The sequence below is a fragment of the Ziziphus jujuba genome, chromosome 1 (genome assembly GCF_031755915.1).
Source record: "Ziziphus jujuba cultivar Dongzao chromosome 1, ASM3175591v1".
NCBI lineage: Eukaryota > Viridiplantae > Streptophyta > Magnoliopsida > Rosales > Rhamnaceae > Ziziphus > Ziziphus jujuba.
In genome coordinates, this window is record NC_083379.1 from 5230731 (window position 1) to 5248088 (window position 17358).

A 17358-nucleotide genomic window follows, 5' to 3' on the forward strand; every position below is an offset into this window, starting at 1 on the left:
TGTGATAAGGGGCTCCAAAAAAAAAAAAAAAAAAGGTGACTCTCTATTTCTAGAGTCTTTTATTAGGCATTGTGAAGTTATTTTAAAAGAAAAACTTTCCTAAAACACTCAATTGTTTTCAAAAAAAGAAAAATTTGAGAAAATATATGAATTACTCAATAATAATCTTCTGCATATTATCATTGGAAAATAATTTTAAAATTAATTATGCATTTATGTTATCTAGATTTAAATAATCTGATAATATTAATTTTTATATCACATAGACAGTAATTCATATTTATTATTGGAAATGCTCTTAACAGCTCAATTATAAAAGTTGGAGGCAATTTACATCTTATGAAGAGGATTAGTGGGAAATGAATTAGCACAATTCATTTTGGTGTGTAAGATCAGGGAAAATTATATGCGATGAAGTGGGTTATGTATACAAAAAGAATTGTTTCCTTAGTTTGAGATGTGACAACCTTATTATTCATCAAAGTTACCATGTTTACAAAATTCAAGGTTAATTACTTTAGTATCATAAACATTCAAGGTGTGTGATTTGTATCTTGAATTTTGAAATTGTGTGATTTGGACCATTAAATTTCAAATTTTGTGAGAATAGGTCCAATTACAAACAGACTGTTAACGACCGTCTATGTGCAATACACGTGATCTTTTTTTGTTGCGCTTTAGTTAATTCAATTTTCATGTTTGTGGGATATAAGCCCTCAACTTCTTAACATGCAACTTAGGTCTTTAGTTTTTCAAATTGTGCCACTAAGCCTTTCAATTTTTTAGATAATATAATTTATAAAAAAAAATACTTATTAAAAATAATTAATAATCAGTAATAGAAAATGTATAAGTAGGTTTAAATTCTATTTAACAACATTTTAGCAAGAAAAAATATAATTTTTTCAAAAAAAAAAATTAAATAAAGATTTTTTTGGTGAATAAGTTTAAAAAAATATATATATTTTTTAATTTAAAATTTTATGACATAATAAAATAACCATAAAAGAATAAGAATAAAAAAAAATCAGTAAAAGCGTTTTTGGGGGAAAAAACAATAATAGAAGAAATAAAAGATAAAATATTTATAATTTATTAAAAGTTATATAAAAAATGTAATTTTCTTTTCTAAACTCCTTAGACAAAAGAAAAAAAATATATTTTCGTCTCTCTCTCTCTCTCTCTCTATATATATATATATTTTTTTTTTCTTTTATTAAATTTATAAATATTTAACTTTTATTTCATCTATTATTATTATTTTTTTACCCAAAAATGTTTTTATTGATTTTTTATTCTTATTCCTTTATGGTTAATTTTGTTATATTATAAAATTGTAATTGAAAATAAAAATATTAATTTAAAATTGTTCACCAAAAATAAACATTTATTCAAACTATTAATTGCAATTTTTTCTTGCTAAATTGTTTTCAAATATAATTTAAACCAATTTATACGTTTTGTACTATTGATTATTAATGATTTTTAAGAAGTGTTATTTTATTTATAAATTATAATATGTGAAAATGTAAACGAGATGATAATTTTTAGGGGAGATTAAAATTTCCCTTTCTTATGTACGTAATATTGATCTTTTTATTATTATTATTAAAATATTTTTCTTTAAAAATATGATTTTTGTTGCAAAAAGGCTTTAAAATAGAATTTAAACCTATTTATAAATTTTGTATTATTGATTATTAATTATTTTTCAATAAATATTGTTTTATTTATAATTTATATTACTATAAAAATTGAAAAGCTAAATTGTACAGTTTGAAATATTAAAGCCTAAATTATACGTTAACAAGGTAAAGGACATAAATCGTATAGATTTGAAAATTAAAGGTATTAAAGTGCAAGTAAAAGAGGTCATAAACTCTATTTGAAATGCTTACCTACATGAACATCTTGAAAAAGCAATGGAGGAATTAGATAAGGTTGTTGGAAAAGACAGAGTTGTCTTAGAACATGATATTTCCAACCTACCTTGTGTTGCATATGGACGGCTACTAACAAAATGCCAAATTTAAGGATCTGCATTGCACAATTTTATAATTCAGGTCTTAAATAGTATAATTTTAAAATTTTAAATTATTAAAGTGTATTTAACCATAAAATTTATCGTATTTTTCATTATGATTAAGTTATAATAGTTTCTAGAAATTGAATTTGTATATATATATATATATAATCCTTCTATAGTTAGAATAGTCCGGACTAAGAAAAATATGATATTCAAAATGTAGCTTTTTCTTGCATATAGATAAAGAAAATGCGATGTTTGTTGTTGTTGTTTTTTTTTTTTTTTTTTTTTTATTTGTATCAGTACCGACTATAAAATTATCTTTTATATATATATATATATATCCATTTACTTTGACAACTTAAGGATCAGTGGGCTGTTCTATTTTCATCAGTGGGCTGTTCTATTTTCAGTCTTTAAATCAAATGGATGTCAAATGAATGGCTGAGATTAGTTTGTATTAATTATTTTTTTAAATATAAAAAAAAATATTTGAGTCTTTTTTTCTTTTTTTTTTCCTTTTTTTAGGGGTTTAGGCTAATTGTCTAAAAGTTAGATTCCTGTGCGCTTTTACCCCAGGCAAAGAATTCGATTCGCAAGAAGCCTGTTCACTTAAACAAATTAGCTCATATGAATTAAATTCAAGAAACAAAAAATTTCGAGCAGGATAGAAAGTTCTTGCATACCCAATCTAAAAGACGGACACAACCGTTAGTTGGTACATAAACTGTTGTTGTTCTTCCCACTAACAATTTCCAGGGCCACAACTCCAAACCCATAATGCATATATATATCTATATATATATATATATATATATATATATCTGTCTGTCTCTGTGTGTGTGTGTGTGTGTGTGTGCGCGCTAATCCTTGCAGGTATGTGATTGTGCGTTGGAGAAATGAGAAGTACTACTGCAATCCAAAACTATTATTCTCATTTGAAGTAGCATTTGCTGGAATGATATATATGTCCATTCATGAAGTATCAACATATACATCAGTTTGTGGGTCAACTATTTGTCTATAATTTTACTTTCTTTCTGTAAACAAAAGAAAAGCCCAACAATTTTACTCAAACACCAAAACCCAACAATGTTTTATTATATTACAATATTATTCAGAACTAATCTTCTACACCTTTCTTTTGGTGAACGGACTGATGCTTTACACCTGTAATTATGATAAGTTTCTCAAAATAATAAAATGCCAACAGCTTTTGGACTGGAATTGTGACCTAATAAGAAATTTTCCTCATAACAATATACATTAAAGTTAAATTGTCCTAGTAATGAACTTCAAAAAACTAACTAGATAGTAGTAATCAAAAATAAAAAATAAAAAGAACAAAACAAATAACAGTAACAAAAAATTGTTTTTGGGTCATCTAGGGTATGGTGATTAACCCAGCAAATAGTGATCCAATGAAAATTTAAAGTACGCTTTTGGACTCGAATCGTGACCTCTAAGAAAGGTACCTCATAACGATATACACTAAACCTATATTGTCCAAGTAATGAACTTCAAAAACACTAACTAGATGGTAGTTAATGAAAATAAAATTAAAAATCAAGACTATAACAATGACCATAACAGTTATAAAAAAAATATAAAAAAAAGGTCCTCCTTTAAAAGGTTATTACTATTGTTTTTTGGTCATCTAGGATATGGTGGTTAACCAATCGAATATTCATGAACTAATGAAAATTTAAACTCAAACCCTACACATTTTAATTTGGAATTAATTGAATTTGAGTTAAATAGTCATCTCTACCTAATGACACTGTAATTATTAAATATACGATGCTAAAAGTTCCACATACTATTTATAGCAAGAGAGCTTGTGCTTTTCATTCACAAAAGCAGAGGAAATTTTGATAATGTTCAGAGAATTGGAACATATATATCATATGATACAATACTTGGGAATTTGTTTCCATAGGTCTTACGTTTCCAAGACTTTCCTCGGCAGAAAATCAAAACCGTCCCGATATATAAGATATTTCTATTCATACAATAAAAGTTATAATAACACATCATATTCTGTATAGATTCTCATTAAAATTTATTTTTCTATCTACACTAATAAGTAATTTTTGTGTAACCGTTAATAAATTTAAAAAAACCTAAATACACTAATAGGATGTTTAATTTATGGAATAAATATAGAAATATAATTTTTATTCTATAGATTTGATTTTTAAGTTTTTAAATTTAATAATAGATATTCCATAAGAATAAATATACCTCCATTTAAAAGAATAACAATTCGTTTTAAAACCTCAAAATTTCTATTCTTATATTTTAATCTGGATAAACTTTGAAATATCCTTATTATATTTAGATTTAAATTGATTTTCTCATACTAAAAATATATAAATAAATATAAAATTTAATTTTTATCAAATTTAAATATTTTGAAAAAAAATATTTATAAAGACTAAATCTTGATTTTAAGTCAATATTTTTACTAAACATATAAATAGGAATTATCAATCATTTCCCTATTTTCTATTCCTATGAAGAATTATTTCTATTTTTAAACAAATAGTTATTCTATATACTAAATGTTACCTAAGTTTCCAAAAACTCCATAGTAACCCTAACTTTTTTCAAAAAAAAAAAAACGATTGAATCAGTCCAAGTGTTTTTCTCTTTTGAGTTGAGGGTAAAAATAAAAAATCAATTGAATCAAACACAGATTCATCCAATTCTTAGTGATTTTTTTTTCCCCGTTTTTGCTAAGAAATCAACAATAAGTTTGGTATTTCCGGTTATGACTGAGTTGTCTAATAAATATAGCCTGGACAAATGTGTTTTTGGATTACATAATCGCATATGATTGTGTAATATGGTATCTGTAACACGATCGGATACAATTCGTTTTGAGTTATGTCAAGAATTCTAGAAATTATATATACATATATATATATATATATATTGAGAGTCAATAATTCTAAGGGTAACAACGATGTAATAGAAAACTGATAAAAATGGGGACCATACTTGAGAATCTTACCTTATGATTCGCTACTAACGGCGGCTACGAAGTCCGTCAGGTGGTATGGAAATAACGAAAGTGACAAGCTAACCATTACTTTTCAAGCAACCATTTTCGACAAGAAACATACAGTAGCGAAGCCAATTCATTCTTCCAACACTTTGATTTTATAGCGAAAGCAAAAAAATTGATACCCAATGTTTACATCCATATTGCTTTTTAGTATTGCTTTAACCTTTCCACACTCACTGTTCCCCCAAAAAAAAAAAAAAAAAATCCCAAAGGAAAATCATTACAGATATGTTTCTAAACTAACTAGAAATACCAACAAAGCAGTCCATATGGAACTGAAAATGTGGTGGTATAAAATTTTCATCCACTTTGTCATGATTATGATGTCTCAACAATCTATGGAAATGCAGCTCTGAGCAATGGTTGCGCTGTCTACTTTGCTTACGAATGGATTAATCTTGACCCATACAAGAGAGAAAACAGAGGCCAAAAGCACAGACCAAAGAACAACGATGGTGGGAGTTCTGTTTTGGCGACCCATGAGACCCTTGAGGAATGGGTAAAGATGAAGAATCACCCAGAAGGCAAAGAAAACCTTGCCAAAGAGTGGACCCCAAGCTTCATATCCTTTGTTTAGTGCATCAGAAAATCCAGCAACTACACCCACCATGTTGATGATGAGGAGGGTTGTTGGAGGAATCAAAACTGTGGTCCACTTTATAATGTAGAGCTCGCCAAACTCTGCATCATCGGCTGCTTTGGCGGTGACAGTGAAGTTGGTATCAATACCAGCCAGCATTTTCAAAAACCCTTGAAAGACAGCAAAAAGATGAGCTGAAACGCCTCCAATCACCCAGAACTGCTCGTTACGCCACAAGTCTTCGATACCAACACCGCTCCAACGCAACTCAAGCACACTTGTTACAATGATGGAGAGGAAAAGGCCAAGAAACAACAAACTTGCCAGGTTTGAAAGCTGCATAACCATGCACAGCAAGTAAATATTGACTTGAAATGGAAGGATTATGCAAAGTTTAGCTTTTTTTGATAACGTGTTTTAGAATATGAAAACAAACAGAGAAAATATTACCGTTGGAATGATGAATTTTCCAGTGAGAAGGCAAATAGCAGGCAATGTACAATAAGCAATGAGAGGTAAAGATGTAAATGGATAAACAATGGTGTTTATGTATGCCATTCGTTGAAGCCATTTGAGGCGACCACCTGCAAAGCCATACCAAAGGGGACAATGTCTGCTGAGGAAAATCTCCACAGATCCAAGTGCCCACCTGAGAACTTGGTGCAGACGATCTGAAAGGTTAATGGGTGCTGAACCTTTGAATGCAGGCCTTACTGGCATGCAGTAAATTGATCTCCATCCACGGCAGTGCATCTTGAAGCCCGTTAGAATATCCTCTGTCACTGACCCGTATATCCAACCAATCTGACAAGACAGAGTACAAAGAACGTATTAAGAAAAAGAATAGGTTATGCAGTAAAACGAAGATTTTTACATGCTTCTAAAATCTAAAAGATATGCAAAAAGTAGTTTGTATTGGGAATAAGAATAAATGTCTTTACTTCTTTTCCCCATTCAGTCTTCTCTTCATAACCACAACCAATGACATGAATTGCCTCCTTGATCAATGTGGAAGGGTTGACAGAATCAGGCACTCCTCCGTACTCCATTAGAGTGGACTCAATGAATACGGATGATAAGCCAAAAGTTTTCTCAAAGCTTGTCTGAGATATCAACATTGACCTCTCATGCTCGTCATAATCTGCACGAGAAAACCAAACGTATTTAGTATTTTTAGAAAACGATGTAGAATGCTTTCAAATCCAGTTTTATAGGAAAGGATATGGACTCACTTTCAATTTCTTTGAGGTTAAAAATGGCAGCATCGAGCTCTTCACGTTTGGCGTCTCGGTAAGCCTCTGTGAGATCTTTAGTAGGCTTCTTAGAAGGGCAGCAACAAGAGCAGCAACCACACCAAGGGCAGGATGACGAAGGCTTCTTTAAAGTTGGCAAATTTGGAGGTCCATAACCGTAAAGTGCTTGCCTATTGAAAACACAACCTGTTCCCACATATACAGGGCCTTGAATGCCATCAAGTCCTTTCATGTTAACCTGTAAATAGAAAGAAAAGTATTCTCAAAACTCCAAATTTCTTACAGCTCTATATTCTAAAACCAGTGAAAGTAGTGCAAGCTGATTAAAAACTTACATCAAAGAAAACTATATTCCTATTGGCATATCGATCACTGCGGTCAATTCCATCAAACCTCTGAGGGAACTGAACATAGCATACATCTTTACCAACTTGTGGGTCCATGAAGAAGCACATAGCCTCACGAATAGCCTTGCTATTGTTCACATAGTGATCACAATCAAGATTAAGGATGTATGGAGCATTAGTAAGAACAGCAGACACCCTCACCTACATGACCCAAAATTCAAGTATAAGTGAACTTTAATTTAGCCATCTGAAATCATTTTTCTTTTTCGCTAAAGTAAGTAGATATACCAGAGCATTTTCAGCACCAGCTTTCTTGTGGTGTTGGTACCCTGGTCTTTTCTCTCTGGAGACATAGACCAGTCGAGGAAGTTCATTTCCCTCTATGTCTTGAGCACCAGTACTTCCGAGGAAAACCTGAAATGGAGAATGATCTAATGTCAAAATTCAATTTTTAAGCCTTGAGCAGATAGAAACATAAGAGTGAAATCCACTGATGGTTAATGGAAATAAAAGTCAAACTGGGAAAAAGAAAATATTCACTCTAGAGAGGAAAATATCACTCCAGAAAAGATAATTCTGTATCTATCTTCAAATACAAAGCAAGAGAGAAAAAATAGTGTTACTCATTCAAGATTATATATGTTACTTGAAGTATAAGAAATTTAAAAGCATAGTCTTTCGAATCGAATGGTGTTTAAAAAAAATATATATATATATATATATATTTCCAGTCTAGCTGTAAACATATTTTGGCTAAACTTTGATAAAATTTGAAGATCAATCAAATAAGAAGGATTCCATTAGAAAGGAATGATATATACAAGAAACATTTCAAAACAGTTACTTATGAAATATTTTTAAGAAACCAAATAAATAAACAATAACCTGAATCATGCCAGGGTGATCGCGTGGGTTATTCCCTGGCCAAGGTGTTCCATCTTGCATGGTCCAGCCTTCCTCTGGTGTTTTCTGAGCCTTCGCTACTAAAGCATTAACTCGCACTTTGAACTCTTCATAATCTCTCTATAAAAAAAAAATTGAAAGTAGATGTTATTAATGGGTTCTCTCAAACGATGAATAACACATTTCTAATATGAGACATCAAAACAAAATACTGTTGAAGTTGAAACCATATAAATTAAGGTCTCAAACTATCACTAGTTTTCTGTAATTAATAGCTCTAGGAATTTTCTGGTACTTACTTTCATTGCTCGGCGTTCCTTCACAAAAGAAGGTTGAATTTTATCCTTCAAGTAGTCAATCTTCTGTGAGAAGTAAAATTCAGGAGCACGTGGTTCTATTGAAAATTTCTTGCAAAAAGGGACCCATTTCCTTGCAAAATCAGCTGTTTCAACTAGAGATTCAAAGGTAAGCATGGCAGCACCATCATCAGACACATAGCAGGAGACCATTTCCACGGGGTAGTCCACAGCCAGGATGGAAAGAATTGTATTGGCAGTGATCAGCGGTGGTTCTTTCAATGGATCAACTGTACTCACAAAAAAATCCACGGCTGCAAGCTCAGATGGTTCACCTTCTCTTTCATACCTGGCATACCAGTGAGTATAACCACTTCAACTAAGCCTTCAATAGTAAAACTCAAATTTATATTGTTATTGCAGTTCATATAATTTAAATATTAACCTTGCTGATAGCCTGTCAACATATGTCTCCCTATTAATAGGACACCATTTAGGAAACTGATCCAGCACCCAAGAAAACGCAAACCAGATCTCACATATGACTGAAGTAATCCATAGACCATAAGCACTATCAACAGGATTTGTTACACGGTAATGGAAAAAGAGGGCCAGAATAATCAACCGTATAATTATCACAGCCCTGTATGGTGTAATTTTGTTAGGTGAAAGTGGAATGATAGTTGATAATGGTTCTGCAGCCTCTGGAGACCTGAAAAAGCATCACCATATCTCATCTGTACATCAGTTTTATAAAGATAAATCCAAGTCTTATACATGACAGATTATAACAAATACATATCAAAGATTCACGTTTCTTAACTAAAATGTTAGACTCTGTAGCCTTCTCAAACATAACTATGTCCATAAACTACTTCATAAGCCAATAAATCATCTTATGATACCATGTATAACTCAATCTGTATAACTCCAAGAAAACACTACCGTTAAAAGCAAAGATCTAAATAACTACTGGACTCTTCTATTTGAAAACACATTCATTTACACTTTGATATGCTATGTCTGAAATACTAGGAAAATTTGATATGCAATGATAACTATAACTCTGAAAGAATCTACACTATGGCCCCTGCAGTAATTCTCTTCTACCAATGTTTCAGAAGACTCTGTACCAGAATAAAAATTGGGAATTAAGGCCCTTAAAATTTTAAGATCTAAATCAGTTTTCTTTTTTTCAACCAAAGTGTTTACTTACAGATTCTCTTCCATCTGCTGCTCGGTTGGAACTTGAGCCACTTTTTCTGGCTCTTTTTCAGTCTTAGTTGCAGGCTTTTTCTTCTTGTTTTTCTTATCTTTCCAACTCTCAACTCTGTTCTTCCAAATTGGATTCCCCGATTCATCATTTAGTTCTTCAGGAGAAACCAGTGAGATATTAATGACTAACAATAAGAAATTAACTAATGTAACATAATGATGCAACTAAAAAAAACATTGCTTACCACTATCCACTGTAGACACACTACTGACATGTCTAGCATGAATTCCAAGATGCTGCGGAAACCAAAATGAGTAAAAATTGTAAATTTAGGGTACTACCGTTAGATACATAAAGATAAAATCTAAAAAGAAAGGTCGAATTTAAACAAGTTCTCCAATTCTTTTGTTCAGAAATGCATATGAATTAGAGAACTTGGGAATGATATTCCTACCTGAGGTTCATTGAGGTGAGATGCCATTGTGGAATGATTGCCTGATCCCTCTGTTTTCTCATCAGCCAGAGAGCTCTCTGGAGAAATCAAACCGATGTATAAGGCTTAAGAAACATGAAAATTCAAGTTTTCAATACATGTCATATAATTTAGAGGGAGATTAAAGAGCCCTTCGTTTGAGCTCCTCTGCAAATTATCTAACCGCTTGTAAGTCATAACATATAGTTTTGATAACAATTATCACAAGTCAAACTGGACTAATTCCCACCTTGAATATTTCCCAAAATCCAAATAAACCATTTGGAAACCTAAATTCTATAATTAAAATGCATGATCACAAGTAAAATCAGCATGGAGAAAGATAATCTATGACTAAATATTTCCGCACTAAGCACGCTATAACAAATGGCAAGATGTTGTAATATACTTTGCCTAGGACCAACAATTTTGTAGTATTTTTAAATTATGGGTACAACTATGGCAAGATATTAGTGTTTAATCTAGATGCCTCAATTAAATAGAATATGTCAAAAATATTTAAAAAAAAAAGAGAAGAAAAAAAAAAAAAAAAGGTAGTAGACAAAAAATGAAATTATTACAAGTAGTGCCATTTACCGAACATGAGAAACATTTCGAAAGCAAATGAAAATAAAATTATAGATCGAAGAGAAAGTACCACCATAGGGAGTGCCACACCGGAGGCAAACTTTACGTCCCTCCTTGAGTTCGTAGTTGAGACAATCCCTGCAAATGGGAAAATGGCACTGACGACAAGCCACAAAAACCTCCCCATTGGCATCAAACTCCACTTGTTCACCACATGTGTTGCAAACAGGAACCCCAGATTCCATCATTTTGAGTATTTCGGCTTTCCTGAACAGGGTTTCCCTCTCTCCCTCTGCTTCTGAATCTGGGTTTTCTCACTGGTTTTATATGGAAGACTGTAAAACCTGTAAAGGGTATGTTGGTCTTTGTGTGAGGGTGGTGAATGCATTTTTGTAATGGTGAAAGGAAGTGGTGAAGAATGGTGGTTGGAAGGTTGTGGAGGAGGTTGAGGAGTTGGTTTCATTGTTCTTGAATCTTACAGAGAAAGAGAGAGATGGGAAGCAACGTCTGTAATTTTTGATTGTTTTGGTGTGTTTCTCTAAAGAGAAACTTTTTTGAAAATTTTTGCGGGAAGTGTAAGGAACGTTTCGGTTGGGCAGTGTACATCTTGAACAAACTGACTTATCTTACACAGAAAACCAAACCCCTCCTTCCACACCCACCAAATAGTAAATACAACACCCCTACGTACCTCTCTCTCTCTCTCTCTCTCTCTCTCTCTCTTCCTCTCTTCCTTGTTTTTTCTTTTTGACAGTCTCTTTACATCTAAATTTTTAGACATTACCTCCACGCATTTGATTATTAATGAAAAAATTAAAAATAGAAAAATGCTCTTTGGTTGCCTTGCCAATAACATGTTAACGGCCGCCTTTTTTTTTTTTTTTTTTTTTTTTTTTTTTTTTTTTTACTTTAATATATATGCATATGGCACATTTTAGCGATCCAATTGTGACAAATCCAACCATGCATAATATCTCTCTATCACCTAAAAGAACCTATCTTTATTAAACTGATTAAGCCCTTTAACTAGACTACAACCTTAGATGGTTCAGCGGCCTTTGATGATTAACCGAAAAAGCAAAAACAAAGAATACAAATAAAATAGAGAGAAGATAGATCATAATTATGTTAGTACAGATTGTACATAATGATATTCGCTTTTGATCTCTGTTAATATAAAGGTAATACAATAAGATATTATATGGTAATTCTAGTATCTTATAGAGTACATGTTGACTCACATGTATCACTGAAATCCCAATAATTATAAATAATAGTAGCAGTAGCAGTCCCAACATGCTACCAACTTAATATGTAAGCTTTTCCCATGCTGTGTGCATCTAACTTTATACTGTTCTGTTGCCATGGAAGCAAAAACAAAAACCAAAATACAAACTTTTAAACTTCAAGAAAGACTTATCTGTTGCTACCCAATTCATATTTACTGTTTTGCTTGATCCACAACTTTCTCATATTTGGCTTTGAATGATTCATGAGTTCAGGTTTTATAAGAAAAATTTAGGAATGATTATTGAAAGTAGCCGGAAATTAAGAATTTATTATTTACACAGTAGTTCAATCAAAAAAATATATACATATATATCTTTAAGCCATTCCCAAAACTGACATGAAGTAATTTCTCTATAAGAAACGTCAATGTCTTTCATGCGCTTCACAAGCTTATATTTGTATAAATACAACATAATCCATTTCATTTCTGTAAACAAATGACCCAAAAAAAAAATTAAAAATAAAAATAAAAAGTTAACATAGAAATTTTTCTAGAAATTTTCATAAAGTTATGACTACAAGCATAAGTGACAAGATACAACGATAGACTATATCCAATATTCCAAAATTGGCTAAAACTAATGAGATCTATAACTCTATGCGATTCAGTAATGAGACCTGAAAAAGAAAGCACATGCAGGCTAATTGGCCGAGTGGCTTCTTCAAAAACCTGCCAAATTACCTTTGGATGACCACCTTTAAGGGTATGAGTAATGCATTCATCAAAGGTACAATACCAATCAAAGAAGGAATAATCTCCAGAGTGTCAGACATGGGTTTTCTGGCCAGGATGATTGTGCAGCATTCGTCTATGAAACAGAATAGACCTTTACTACTTTGGTTGTGTCACAAACAACAAGGTTTTCTGTTTCAGTTGGAGTGGTACAAAGCCAATTGACCTGCCACAAGTTGAGAAGGTCCATAAGAAGACACACACAAGAAATTGAAATTTAAGTTACCTAATAACACAAGAAGATCTCACTTTCTTGCTCAAATTGATGTTTGATCGTAAAAGATCAGTACTGCCATTGGTTTGTTCTGCATCAAAAAATCTGGACCAATCCCAGACCTTTACTGACTTATCATTTCCACCTGAAATTATGAACTTTCCTCTCTCCCCAAATAGCGAAAATGACCTGAATAATTTATTCTCATCAAACAAGTGAACCAAGGATAATTTAGTTGCATTTAATGTACATTACTTACACACAAGACACTGCAGCAGTATGACCTCCCAATGAGTAATCCAAATGTACTCTTTTTCTTCCATTTTGATCTGGGGATTCCATATTGCATGTTGGACTACTGTCTTTTGACCTAGTATGAGATCCTTTATGGGATTTTATAGATGTTTTTGACTTCATAATTGCAAGTTCTGATTCGATATTAATCACATCAACAACACCATCACCCCTTGCTACAGCACAAATCTTCTCTGATTTGTTTAACATATCTATATCCGGAACTGCTATTGCATGGACAAAAGCAGGATTCAAGCATTGTCCACCATTGCTATCATTCAAACCTGGAAAGGCAGCAAAAACAATCCAAAGAAAAGTTATTTAAGCACTGATACTCTTTTATCTGTGCTTCCTAAAATATATCATCAACAGGATTTCATGTAGGAGGTTAAACAAGGAGCACTTTTATTTGGATACTAAATCAATTGTCACAACATATAATAACATCCTGAAAAGGAAATTTATGTGACTCTGGTGCTAGTATTTTTGGCATCTTAAACCGCGTGTCAAATTTCTATTATCAAATCATACGCACCCCTGTTTTTCACTTCCTAATCCACAGACTCATTAGCGGTAACATGGTCGAAATAATAAACTGCACATTAATTAAAAACCAAAAGGCCAAAGAGTTCAAATGTTCAAGGACCACAAAATTTGGCTTAAGATTATATTTCATATCAAAATTAAATGAAAACACTGGGAATAACTGTAACTTTAACTAAAGTTGCATTGAAATTATTGAAAGCACAAAACGAGATTTTACAGTTAAGAAGAGATTGTAAAAGGCTGATGCACTTACCAAAATCCACAATTTTCAATGGGCGCCCTTTTGAAAAGTCCCACATCACAAGCTTGGAATCGAGACCTCCAGTAATAACTACCCAGGAAGGTCAACACAGAAATGTTAGTCAAGGGTCAAATATAAAGATTAAGATAGAAGTTTTCAATTAGATTATAGAACAAGATGACCATAAATACTCTGACAGAACGTGAAGGTCATTCTTGGAAGGAACTGTAATTACTAGAAATAGCATAGTTCCACAACTTGATAATAGCCATAATCCACCAAAAATTAATGTGCCAGATACAAAATGCAATGCAAGCAGATGAACTAGTTTTTAGTTGATAATACATTAGACATAGATCATTCATCGTCAATGACATGAAGAGGTGCACGTATTCAAGAATTAGAGAAAGAGAGAGAGATATTAAAAAATCTTATATAGATACCTTCCCAAGGTCGCCATGGAAGGAATTGCAAACTGCTGCAGATCTATACTATACAGTCAAGGTTATAGAAACAGAGAGAAAAACCTCAAGCACATAACGAGGGCAATATTTCTAAGAAAGGATACACTTGTATGGCCAGCTCTCAATGTTTTATAGAGGCATTTCTGGTGAATGTCTATAATCTGCAACAAAGATTAGTGTCAGCAACACTAGCACTTATAGAACTCTGACTCCTTATAGCTTCAAAAACATACATAAAACTATAAGCAGGATATAAAGAAAGCAAAAGTCTCTTGTATAGTAATGTGAATATATATAATACATATTAAATAAAACTTTCACATGACACACTTAAATTTTCTCAACAAATTGAAACCTCATATATAAATAAATGTATATATATGAACACTTATTTTTTCTCCCTTGATACTTATGCTGATCATGTGCATGATTAACAACTTAAGCCCTCTAACATAATCTTTTCCGATGCACCGGTAAACATCCATGAAATGCTTCTGTGGCAACAATGTGCATCAACGAAGATATAAAACCAGGTGATATAAGCAGGCCTCTCTCTTAACCAAATAGAGAAGTACCAACCTAAGCTAAAAGCTCCGTGGTAAGAAACATATGTCCTTTGGCTGCATTTTCAGCATAAACCATTCAAAGTGGAAAAGCATATTTATATAAGTTTCACTATAATGTTCCAGTGTAAGTTATACTTACTATAAAGAAAAGTAAAAAACAGAAAGTAAAATAGATAGTAAAAAACCTTAACATCACCGCCATCATCTGCAGCAGCAAGAAATGAAGACTTGAAGTTGCAAGCAATCTGCATAGGTGGGAAAAAGGCTCCTGTTTGTAAAACTTAACAAGGATTGATTATTTGAATACATTACACACTCAGAGGAGAACATCCATATCACAGTTTTATATACAAGATTGAGGGAACATGGTATGTCACCACAACGATGTGATGACTGAAAATCTTGTCACGTAAATGTAAATAAAATAAAAAATAGAAAAAGGGCCCCAAAACCATGGGGAACTTTTGTTCTTACTTAAACTTGATGACACTATTATCAATATCTACCTGATTTATCTCCTCTTTATTATAATTATAGGTCTCCAGTGGCTTCCATGAAGTTGCCTGCAGCATGCAACATATATTAGCATGTCCGTAAACAAATACGCAATAGCAAAGATACAGGAAACAACAGCATATCCATGTCAAAGAGAGGAGAGGAAAGGAGAGCATGAATAGTTGCACAAAACTTAATTTGAGCTACCCGTTGGTAAAAGGTCAAGAAAAAAGAAATCTGAAACTAATCAAAACTGCAAAAAGTTCAAAACTTTCATGAGTCTGAGGAATCATTACCAGATGCACATCAAAGCCCTTCACCTCCTTCCCCAAGGAAACATATACAATATTTTCATTTCCTGAATTGAGCAACAAAAGGACATTAAAACTTCAGGAATAAAGCTCAAAGCTGTGAATTCATAGATAAAAAGTCAGCATATAAGTTTCTAACCTGTGATATACCTTACGTCAATTACAATATAAACTATTGTATTTCGAAAAAAGAAAAATTAGTGAAATCCCTTTTTCCATGTCGTCCAATGGTTGATATTCAGATGAAGCAAGAAAGAAAGAAATGTTGAATTGCATACCAACCTGACTTGAAACATAAAGATGATATAGCTTCCTTCCCAACTTCCATAGTGTACACCACACCTTTGCATCGCATATCGAACCAGCAAACACAGCCATCCTGTTTGTACATTCATCAACGTTTTACACACCCATCAAAAAATACAATAACTTCCTTCATTTTGAGATTACCTAAACCAAAATAAATATATTTTTATTAAAAAAAAAAAAAACCAGAGTGAATACCTCGCCGGAAGTGAGGATGAGGCCTGGCCTGTCACGTGAGGGGATGCAGCATGTAGCGGTGGCCTTGTGACCCTTTAGTCTCCTTGGGCTTGTCTCCGTCATGCCCGCCTTTACTCTCTCTCTCTCTCTGTCTTTCTTTGCTATGGTGTTCCTTCTGTTCTTGTCCAGCGCCCCCACGGTGCGCAGAGCTGCAGAGGTGCCGTATCCGGGTCGGGCAATCGCTACAATACCAAGGCCGAATATGAGTCCTGAAACATTACGATCAAGGTTCAGCCCAGTTCACCTCTCAGCCGATTGGGCTCTTTGTGATAGGCCTCTGACCAAAGTTTCCCTTCGTTTCAAAGAGCTTCGTTTAGTTATTATTTTTTGAAAGCCAAATAACGATCCAAACATAATAAAATGTGCATTCATTCATTGAATCATATTCTTTCACATAATTCATTTCTTTTTACATAAGATTTTTAAAAATCCCACCTTATGGAATGGTTTAAAATAGCTATTTATATGAATATAGATGGTGAAATTCATGAAATATTGCTAAAACAACACATGGTGATATTTTTTATAATAAAATTTTAAGAATCAATTAAATTGACACATGCTTGGAGACCAAACTGTACAACAATGATTTATTGTTATTACTCTAATAATAATAAGAGGATTGCATAATAGGGATAAGACTAGAGAGGAAAGCTTTATCTACTATTTTTGCCATAATACTGATTGGCCTGTTACACACACACACACACACACACACACACATATATATATATATATATATATTCAAATCTATTAGCATGATTGGATTTGGGTCCCCCTGATTTTAATTAGTATTTAATTTAGTTTGACAATAGACACACACACACACACACACACACACACACACACACATATATATATATATATATTCATATCTATTAGCATTATTGGGTTTGGGTCCCCCTGATTT

General features: G+C 32.5%; 1 protein-coding gene across 1 annotated transcript; it reads right to left on the reverse strand.

Moving 5' to 3' along the window:
- Positions 1 to 5086: 5086 nt before the first annotated feature.
- LOC107412119 (cellulose synthase A catalytic subunit 8 [UDP-forming]) lies at positions 5087 to 16855 on the reverse strand. The gene is made up of 25 exons (XM_060813356.1): positions 16410 to 16855; positions 16188 to 16284; positions 15891 to 15952; positions 15606 to 15662; positions 15285 to 15344; positions 14638 to 14694; positions 14513 to 14555; positions 14082 to 14159; positions 13248 to 13566; positions 13024 to 13177; positions 12860 to 12940; positions 12660 to 12711; positions 10822 to 11064; positions 10146 to 10222; positions 9936 to 9987; positions 9692 to 9845; positions 8921 to 9187; positions 8479 to 8824; positions 8162 to 8299; positions 7565 to 7690; positions 7265 to 7477; positions 6909 to 7167; positions 6618 to 6817; positions 6127 to 6480; positions 5087 to 6012 (listed from the first exon to the last, which is right to left on the reverse strand). The coding sequence occupies exons 1-25, from the start codon at positions 16509 to 16511 to the stop codon at positions 5425 to 5427; spliced, it is 4179 nt and encodes a 1392-aa protein (XP_060669339.1). The 5' UTR covers positions 16512 to 16855; the 3' UTR covers positions 5087 to 5424.
- Between the last annotated feature and the right edge of the window lie 503 nt (positions 16856 to 17358).